This window comes from Oncorhynchus mykiss, chromosome 18 (genome assembly GCF_013265735.2).
Source record: "Oncorhynchus mykiss isolate Arlee chromosome 18, USDA_OmykA_1.1, whole genome shotgun sequence".
In the NCBI taxonomy this organism is placed as follows: domain Eukaryota; kingdom Metazoa; phylum Chordata; class Actinopteri; order Salmoniformes; family Salmonidae; genus Oncorhynchus; species Oncorhynchus mykiss.
Window position 1 is genome coordinate 68,423,544 of NC_048582.1, and position 10,935 is coordinate 68,434,478.

Here is a 10,935-nt window from a genome sequence, read left to right on the forward strand (position 1 = left end):
TTTCTTATTAGTAGTGGTTTCCCTGGTTATTCCAGTATGTTTCTTATTAGTAATGGTTTCCCTGGTTATTCCAGTATGTTTCTTATTAGTAGTGGTTTCCCTGGTCTGAAAAGGCCAGGGATGAACACCTGTTGGAGATAAGGTCTATCTGTCTGTCCACTGTCACCTTCTACCACTATATTAGGAATAAGGTCTAGCTGTCTGTCCGTTGTCACCTTCTACCACTATATTAGGAATAAGGTCTAGCTGTCTGTCCGTTGTCACCTTCTACCACTATATTAGGAATAAGGTCTATCTGTCTGTCTGCTGTCACCTTCTACCACTATATTAGGAATAAGGTCTAGCTGTCTGTCCGTTGTCACCTTCTACCACTATATTAGGAATAAGGTCTATCTGTCTGTCCGTTGTCACCTTCTACCACTATATTAGGAATCAGGTCTATCTGTCTGTCTGCTGTCACCTTCTACCACGATGTTAGAGTTATGATTACGGTGTGCGTGGGTATTTGTCTGTGAGTTTGCATGCGTGCATCTCTGTGTTTTTGTGTGTGTGTGTACACTGACCTTGTACCACTCCTGTAGTTCGTGGTCGGAGAACTCAGTGTTCTCTCTCAGGTCCTGAAGCATCTCCGGCCTCAGCTTGCTGTTCTGTTTCCCCATGGCAACGACGCAACACCGTGGCGAAACACACTTGGTCTCTGAGACGATGGACTACAGCGGTAACAACACCTACCAGGTCCCTGGTCACAACCTGCCAATCACAGAGAAGAGAGGGAGAGGGCGTGAGCAACCAATGACAGACTAGAGAGAAAAGGGCGGCAATCAATTAAATCAGGAAGCAATCTGAAACCAAATAATTAACTGGAGAAGTGTCTATGGGCTGTAGCCATGACGACTGGTGTATTGCCGTCCAATCAAAGGTCATCCCTACAGTTGTAGAGAGACAGCCAAAGATCAGTGACCAATACATGGCCACCTACCTCCTAGTATGTAATGTCATCCATTACAACAAAAGTCAGTCAAATAAAACATCTGACACTTTGAGCCTGGGATTCGAACTGTGTAGCAACATCTTGTAGCGTTTTACACAAAATGCAATGGTATTACAATCGCTGGGCGAAAAGGTTCGATATCAGGGGATATCTTTATCGATACAATTCCAGATATCTGACATGTTATTAGATATATGGGGTGGACATGCTCTAGATATGCATGTCCTTAGTTTCATCGACGGAGCTAAGATATTCTACATAATGGGAATGTTTCTACATGTATCCAATGCGGACCACAGAAAAAAATCCCTGCTACTTTATGAGTCATCATTTAAATCATATTCAGTAGTAGGATACAAGGCATGGAAAGGCAAACATCATCATAATTTAATCCAAGTTGCTATTTCCAAAGAACATCTCTGCTATTTCTGTTTTTTATTTTATTTTAAATGCAGCATAGCAAATCCAGAGCTCCAATCACAACACCTGTTTTCTGTAGAAATGCAAACGTAGGACAATCTTGCAAAATATATGCCTGCCCTGTTTGTTACGGACGGTGGATGCCGATTGGTTCGTCATCAACGGTCCCTCAGAGTACAGATCCAATGGGGTGACAGTGTTGGTGCATATTTCATGCGTAAATGCATCAATCATGCATAAATACATAAATCATGCATAAATGCATAAATCATGATTCAAAATTGTGTCGATATTGCAAGAAAATATGGCTACCTGCCTCCTCTACACTCTAACCACTAGGCTACCTGCCTCCTCTACACTCTAACCACTAGGCTACCTGCCTCCTCTACACTCTAACCACTAGGCTACCTGCCTCCTCTACACTCTAACCACTAGGCTACCTGCCTCCTCTACACTATAACCACTAGGCTACCTGCCTCCTCTACACTCTAACCACTAGGCTACCTGCCGCCTCTACTCTCTAACCAGTAGGCTACCTGCCTCCTCTACACTCTAACCACTAGGCTACCTACCTCCTCTACACTCTAACCACTAGGCTACCTACCTCCTCTACACTCTAACCACTAGGCTACCTGCCTCCTCTACACTCTAACCACTAGGCTACCTGCCTCCTCTACACTCTAACCACTAGGCTACCTGCCACCTCTACACTCTAACCACTAGGCTACCTGCCTCCTCTACTCTCTAACCACTAGGCTACCTGCCGCCTCTACACTCTAACCACTAGGCTACCTGCCTCCTCTACACTCTAACCACTAGGCTACCTGCCACCTCTACACTCTAACCACTAGGCTACCTGCCACCTCTACACTCTAACCACTAGGCTACCTGCCGCCTCTACTCTCTAACCAGTAGGCTACCTGCCTCCTCTACACTCTAACCACTAGGCTACCCTGCCGCCTCTACACTCTAACCACTAGGCTATCCTGCCTCCTCTACACTCTAACCACTAGGCTACCTGCCTCCTCTACACTCTAACCACTAGGCTCCTCTACACTCTAACCACTAGTACCTGCCTCCTCTACACTCTAACCACTAGGCTACCCTGCCGCCCCTCCACTCTAACCACTAGGCTACCTGACACCCCATACACTCTAACCACTAGGCTACCCTGCCGCCTCTACACTCTAACCACTAGGCTACCCTGCCGCCCCTCCACTCTAACCAATAGGCTACCCTGCCGCCTCTACACTCTAACCACTAGGCTACCCTGCCGCCTCCACACTCTAACCACTAGGCTACCCTGCCACCTCTACTCTCTAACCAGTAGGCTACCTGCCTCCTCTACACTCTAACCACTAGGCTACCTACCTCCTCTACACTCTAACCACTAGGCTACCTACCTCCTCTACACTCTAACCACTAGGCTACCTGCCGCCTCTACTCTCTAACCAGTAGGCTACCTGCCTCCTCTACACTCTAACCACTAGGCTACCCTGCCGCCTCTACACTGTAACCACTAGGCTATCCTGCCTCCTCTACACTCTAACCACTAGGCTACCTGCCTCCTCTACACTCTAACCACTAGGCTCCTCTACACTCTAACCACTAGTACCTGCCTCCTCTACACTCTAACCACTAGGCTACCCTGCCGCCCCTCCACTCTAACCACTAGGCTACCTGACACCCCATACACTCTAACCACTAGGCTACCCTGCCGCCTCTACACTCTAACCACTAGGCTACCCTGCCGCCCCTCCACTCTAACCACTAGGCTACCCTGCCGCCTCTACACTCTAACCACTAGGCTACCCTGCCACCTCTACACTCTAACCACTAGGCTACCCTGCCGCCTCTCCACTCTAACCACTAGGCTACCCTGCCGCCTCTCCACTCTAACCACTAGGCTACCCTACCGCCTCTACACTCTAACCACTAGGCTACCCTGCCGCCTCTACACTCTAACCACTAGGCTACCCTGCCGCCTCTCCACTCTAACCACTAGGCTACCCTGCCGCCTCTACACTCTAACCACTAGGCTACCCTGCCGCCTCTCCACTCTAACCACTAGGCTACCCTGCCGCCTCTCCACTCTAACCACTAGGCTACCCTGCCGCCTCTCCACTCTAACCACTAGGCTACCCTGCCGCCTCTCCACTCTAACCACTAGGCTACCCTGCCGCCTCTCCACTCTAACCACTAGGCTACCCTGCCGCCTCTCCACTCTAACCACTAGGCTACCCTGCCGCCTCTCCACTCTAACCACTAGGCTACCCTGCCGCCTCTCCACTCTAACCACTAGGCTACCCTGCCGCCTCTCCACTTTAACCACTAGGCTACCCTGCCGCCTCTCCACTCTAACGACTAGGCTACCCTACCGCCTCTCCGCTCTAACCACTAGGCTACCCTGCCGCCTCTCCACTCTAACCACTAGGCTACCCTGCCGCCTCTCCACTCTAACCACTAGGCTACCCTGCCGCCTCTCCACTCTAACCACTAGGCTACCCTGCCGCCTCTCCACTCTAACCACTAGGCTACCCTGCCGCCTCTCCACTCTAACCACTAGGCTACCCTGCCGCCTTTCCACTCTAACCACTAGGCTACCCTGCCGCCTCTCCACTCTAACCACTAGGCTAACCTATATTTCGGCCATAGGCAATGTCCATGTTGTGATATTCGGAGGAGTAATCCCAATATCACATCTGTCTAAAAGACGCATCTGAATTCAGACTGTCATGATCCACAAAACTCTAAATATACATTTAGGACACGGCCTGTGTTCTGTAGAATATCAAACACATGTCATGTAAAGATATCCACTGATACGGACCATTTTATACCCCGTGACATCTATAGTGCATTCATGTTTAGCAGTGTTTTTATCTCATGTGCAACAGTTCATCTTCTGTTCTGTCCTATTTAACTTATAACTATTTAGTATGTAGGGCTTTCCAACGCTCACGACGAAACAACTCACAACGTTTAGCCTCCGTCCCACTATGACGTCAATGAAACAGACTGGCTTTATCTGTGGTCAGCTGTGTGTTTGATATGAGTCAGCTCAGAGACGAGAAGAGGAGATCCACTAATCTCTACCTCATCGGAACCATACAATACCAATAGCCTATATCACCAGCTATTAGATATATAGTTCTGGTCTAATGTAGTGCACTATATAGGGAATAGGGTTCCATAGGTCTCTGGTCTAAAGTAGTGCACTATATAGGGAATAGGGTACCATGGGGCTCTGGTCTAAAGTAGTGCACTATATAGGGAATAGGGTTCCATTGGGCTCTGGTCTAAAGTAATGCACTATATAGGGAATAGGGTTCCATAGGTCTCTGGTCTAAAGTAGTGCACTATATAGGGAATAGGGTTCCATTGGGCTCTGGTCTAAAGTAATGCACTATATAGGGAATAGGGTTCCATAGGTCTCTGGTCTAAAGTAGTGCACTATATAGGGAATAGGGTTCCATTTGGAATGGCGTCATCTCAGCTATCTTCACAGAGAGCTACTGACAGCATTACCTTGATGTATATAGCTCTACAGCAGACTCCTATCCATTGAGACTTAGAAAGAAGTGTTTGCAGTACAATCCTAAAAGGCTGAACAGTACGGGGGTCTATTATGTATTGTTAGCTCCAAACATACTGTGCATGCCAGCACAGAGAGACAGGGTTTTCTGAGATTCAGTTCTTTAGACTTTTAGCTGTGCACAATAGGAAGCAGTAAGGTCTATAATCATCTCATTTATTTGCTTTGAAAGAGCATAGTATGGTGTGATTTCAGTGCCAACTGAAAGAGGCCCTTCCCGAACAGCAGGGGAGTGTTTGGAGAACACACAGGCATTCACACACAGGCATTTACACACACACACACACACACGCACACGCACACACACAGGCATTCACACACACACACACACACACACACACACACACACACACACGCACGCGCACACGCACACACACACACAGGCATTCACACACACACACACACACACGCACATACACATGCACGTGCACACGCACACACACACACACACACGCACACGCACATACATACATGTTGGAGAGAGTCAGTACCTGCTGTAATTAATAACCGAGCCGCCCAGGCCGTCTTAGTGTCAGCAAGCAACCTACAGGGCTCTTTTCTCGGCTAGTGTTAAGGTGGAACTAGTGTCAAATGCACATTTGTTGACAATTTTGACTTGTTAAAGCAAGTGTCTTATATACCAGCTCCTTTGCGCTCAGATGGGAGGCGGAAATATTCTAGGTGTGTCCTTAAAAACTGTGATCCAAAATGATCATTTCAGCAACCAGCTCTCACAGTCTCATGTCAAAATTAGACGTTCATCCCATGTTTCTCAAATTTCTAAGTTGTTGCAAACGTCACATTTTGAAGGTTAGCGTTCAGTTTAGGCATCAACTCTGATTGGTTAAGGTAAGAGTTAAGGTTCGGAATAGACTCAAAACAAAAATCTCAAAAACATATTTCTATCACTTGATTTAAAAACTTGCAACCTTTGGAATCAGAGGCAGATGCTTACACCCATCTGCCATCCCCGTCCACAATGACCTAGCAAAAAAACGAAACCTAGTTGAAGGTAACAGAGCTCACTGTTGCCCCCTAGTGGCCGGTTTCCACGTCATCTCCTGACGTACTCAGACATGGATGGACGTTGAATCCTGACTTGTATCACGGGTGACCTGGCTGAACTAGACAGCGATGGAAGGGATATTTAAGACCAAACAGCAGGAATGCAGCCTATTTAGCTGTGCCGCACACTGCCCATATGAGCACTGAACAAGAGAAATGTGCTTTTCGTGCCTGTATACTTCCTATTTAGAAACATAATAAACCATTTTTTCCCCCCCGTTCCATAACCAACCTCCTCTCAATTAAGGATTATTTTTTGGGGGGTCCAGCCCAATACAACAGCAAAGTAATCAAGACTGACGATAAAGGGTTTGGCTCGTGAGACAGATTGTAAATCTGAATCACCAAAGCTTTATTTAATAGATCAAGTTAGAGAGGAGTAAAACAGTGAGCTGACATTCTCTTCATATCTACTGTATGTATGGTAGGTGTATAAAACCCCCTCCACACTTTAAAAAGAAAAGGTTCCTGGGGCTCTTCAAATTGAAACTGTGGGGGAACCCTTATACGTTCCTCTAAAAATAAAAGGTTCCTGGGGCTCTTCAAATTGAAACTGTGGGGGAACCCTTATACGTTCCTCTAAAAATAAAAGGTTCCTGGGGCTCTTCAAATTGAAACTGTGGGGGAACCCTTATACGTTCCTCTAAAAAGAAAAGGTTCCTGGGGCTCTTCAAATTGAAACTGTGGGGGAACCCTTATACGTTCCTCTACAAAGAAAAGGTTCCTGGGGCTCTTCAAATTGAAACTGTGGGGGAACCCTTATACGTTCCTCTAAAAAGAAAAGGTTCCTGGGGCTCTTCAAATTGAAACTGTGGGGGAACCCTTATACGTTCCTCTAAAAACGTTTTCCTCTTAGGGCTAGAGTCTAGTTTCCTGGATATCCGCCTGACTGACGTGCCCAAAGTAAACTGCCTGTTACTCAGGCCCAGAAGCCAGGATATGCATATAATTGGTAGCATTGGATAGAAAACACTTTGAAGTTTGTATTAATGTTAAGATAATGCATGACACTATAACACAATTGATATGGTAGGCAAAAATCCAAGGAAAAACCAACCAGAATAATTTTTGTTGAGGTCCCGGGCTCTTATAATGGGAAGCTATGGGCTCTATGCAATTCTATCTCCCAGATTGCAATTCCTATGTATTCCACTAGATGTCAACAGTCTTTGTTCAAGGTTTCAGGCTTGTTTCTTCCAAAACGAGGAAGACTTTGGAGATCTGGTACAAAGAGTCAAAGTGGAAAATCAGTTTGATCGCACATGACAAATTTTCCATTGAACATACTTCTTTCTGTATTAAATATTATAGTTTAATTAGATTGTAAGGTACCTGAGGATTTAATAGAAACGTAGTTTGACTTGTTTGAACAAAGTTTAGCGGTAGCTTTTTAGATTCCTTTGTCTGCATGTTGAACAAGTGGATTACTGAAATTGATGGCGCCAACTAAATAGACTTTTTGGGTAGTAAATAAGGATTTTATCTAACAAAAGGACCATTGATGTTGTAGCTGGGATCCTTGGGATTACAAACAGAGGAAGATTTTCAAAAGTAAGTGATGTATTTAATCGCTATTTGTGATTTTATGAAGCCTGTCCTGGTTGAAAATATGTTGATGTGGGACGCCGTCCTCAAACAATCGCATGGTATGCTTTCCCTGTAAAGCCTATTATAAATTGGACAATGCAGTTAGATAAACAAGAATTTAAGCTTTTAAATGATATAAGATCATGTTCAAAAATGTTTAATATTACGATTATTTATTTGAATTGCGCACCCTCCAATTTCACCAGATGTTGTCGACATCCCTAAGAATTAAAAGGACATTTTGGGGTTAATTTTGTAAACAACCCATCCTCCCCTTTTATTAATATTGTTATTAATAATATGCATAACAATAACAACAATAACAACAATAACACAATATTTTAGAGTTCTCGTTGTTTATTATGAATTTAGTGACAAAGCAGAATTTTTTCAAATCCAAATAAGTCTACTGGGTATATCCTCTGGCATGTTGATGTTACTGTGTTGATGTTACTGTGTTGATCCTCTGGCATGTTGATGTTACTGTGTTGATGTTACTGTGTTAATGTTACTGTGTTGATGTTACTGTGTTAATGTTACTGTGTTGATCCTCTGGCATGTTGATGTTACTGTGTTGATGTCACTGTGTTAATGTTACTGTGTTGATCCTCTGGCATGTTGATGTTACTGTGTTGATGTTACTGTGTTGATGTTACTGTGTTGATGTTACTGTGTTGATCCTCTGGCATGTTGATGTTACTGTGTTGATGTTACTGTGTTGATGTGACTGTGTTGATATTACTGTGTTGATGTTACTGTGTTGTGTTGAGCCATAGCTGGAAGGATTTTGCAGTGTGTCGTGATCAAACAGGTTTCCTGTTATATTCATCAGAGGTGAAGAGAGGTTGAAGTCTGTGAATCCCATCAATTGTAATTATAGATAATTACAGATAATTGCACATGACAGTAATCATACCTTGGTTTTTGTTGCGAATGTGAATGGATAAAAAACCCCAGTTTTGATAATGGTTTTCATACACATACCACGTCCATAATGGAGAGGCCTGTGGGGTATTTAATGAAGAGGTCCGGGAGGAGGATGATACATGTGATCTGTATAACATACCAATACTAATTGACATACCTTTGTATGCCTCCTCGTCTGAATACTTGCAGAAACACACACAAAAGTTCAGTCATCTGCAGCCAATACAGCTGGTCTACGACGTATAATTACAGCCTACATATTCTTACCTATTTGTTGATTGATATCCATTGAACTGGGTCCATTTTCAGAATTTTAGAAAGATTTGCACAAATATGAAAAGATGGATGATATCATCACAAAACAGTATCCATTTAGATCATACAGGGGACAAACCTTACCTTAAATTGAGATCTTTACATTCTTCAGTTAAGTTCCTGCAACTGCTGTCCTTTCAAATTCAAATCAACATTTTTCAGTTAGGCAGTTATGTTTTGCAAGAACCCCCCCCCCCCCCCCCTCCCGGTGGAACTGGAGGGCGTGCAATTCAAATAAATAATCATAAAAATTATGGATATTAAACATTTAGGTACATACAAGTGTCTTACATCGGTTGAAAGCTTAAATTCTTGTTAATCTAACTGCACTGTCTGATTTACAGTAGGCTTTACAGAGAAAACATGCCATGTGATTGTTTGAGGACGGCGCCCCACATCAAAATATTTTTCCACCGGCACAGGTTTCATAAATTTCATAGGTTTCACAAATAAAGATTAAACATTCACTTACTTTTTAGAAAATCTTTCTCTGATTTGTCATCCAAAGTGTCCCAGCTATAACATTTAGTGTCGTTTTGTTAGATAAAATCCATCTTTATATCTAAAAAAGTCTGTTTAGTTGGCGACATCGAAGTCAAAATACATTTCTATTTACTCCTCAGATACCCTAAAATGTAATCAAACTGTAATATTTCTTACGGAAAGAAGTATGTTCAATAGGAAACCGATTTTAGCAAGTGCATCTTGTCTTCATGGGGTGCCCAAACAAAAATTTCTAAGACTGTGTCCCTGTACTAAAACTGATATTTCTTATTCGTTTTGGAAGTTACAAGCCTGAAACCTTGAACATTGACTGCTGACACCCTGTGGAAGCCATACGAATTGCATCCTGGGAGCTAGAATTCAGTATGCCCCTATACTTTCCATTGTAAGAGCATGGTCTCTTTCGGTTGGTTTTTCTTTGGATTTTCTCCTACCGTATCTATTGTGTCTATTGTATTCTCCTATATTATTTTAACATTTCTACAAACGTCAAAGTGTTTGCTTTCCAATGGTACCAATTATATGCATCTCCTGGCTTCAGAGCCTGAGTAACAGGCAATTTACTTTGGCATGATGATACCATTACATAACTTATTGTTTTTGTTGACATTATATTTTCTTTCAGTTGATAAATCACAAATGCCTTCACAGCTAAAGCATGGTAATGAGCATTGTTCTTAGATCATAAACAAGTACATAAATCAACCACCACAACGACCAAGAGGACAGGAAACACTCTCTGGAAGGAAAAAACCTAGAGAGGAACCAGGCTCTGAAGGGAGGAACCAGGCTTCCCTAACAGAGCTATGGGCTAAGTGCAAACAGCTGCATGTCATGTTTGATACCAAAAAAAATATTCTAAAAATCCTACTCAAAACGTTATGGAACACTTGGTGCCAACTTGGAGGATAGTTTGCCCAATATTGATGTCTATGTGTTTGGAGTTGGAAAATATTTATGAGAGAGAGAGAGAGAGAGAGAGAGAGAGAGAGAGAGAGAGAGAGAGAGAGAGAGAGAGAGAGAGAAAATAAAATGACAACAACAAATGGAGCATGGTGTTTCAGTGAGTTTGGGGTTCTAATAACAGCATGACACAGCCACACACACACACACACACACACACACACACACACACACACACACACACACACACACACACACACACACACACACACACACACACACACACACACACACACACACACACACACACACACACAACCACATAATTCTGCTTACATGGTGATGACTACATCACATTCTGTGAAAGATGACCTTTCCACTCTCTACTTCCTTGCTTTGCTCTACTTGTGTTTCCTTCATGTTTCCCTCTCCAGTCTAATGAACTGGTCACTGCACAGCAGTACTCATAGTACTCAGACCGGGAAGATACATAAAAACACCTCTCTTTCTCTTCTCACCACACTCGTTTTCAATTCCCTGTTGCCTCTATTCAATCTGTCCATCTCTTCATCTCTCCATGCCTCTCTTCATATCTCCATCCCTCCTTCCATTTCTCCATCCTGGTACT

General features: G+C 43.6%; 1 protein-coding gene across 1 annotated transcript in view; it reads right to left on the reverse strand.

Moving 5' to 3' along the window:
* LOC110496749 (hippocalcin-like protein 1) overlaps positions 1 to 10,935 on the reverse strand; it is a 69,344-nt gene that overhangs the window by 23,560 nt on the left and 34,849 nt on the right. The window contains exon 2 of the mRNA XM_036953599.1: positions 564 to 750. Within this exon, the coding sequence (XP_036809494.1) occupies positions 564 to 659 (96 nt within the window). The 5' untranslated portion in view covers positions 660 to 750. The remainder of the gene's footprint in view (positions 1 to 563; positions 751 to 10,935) is intronic.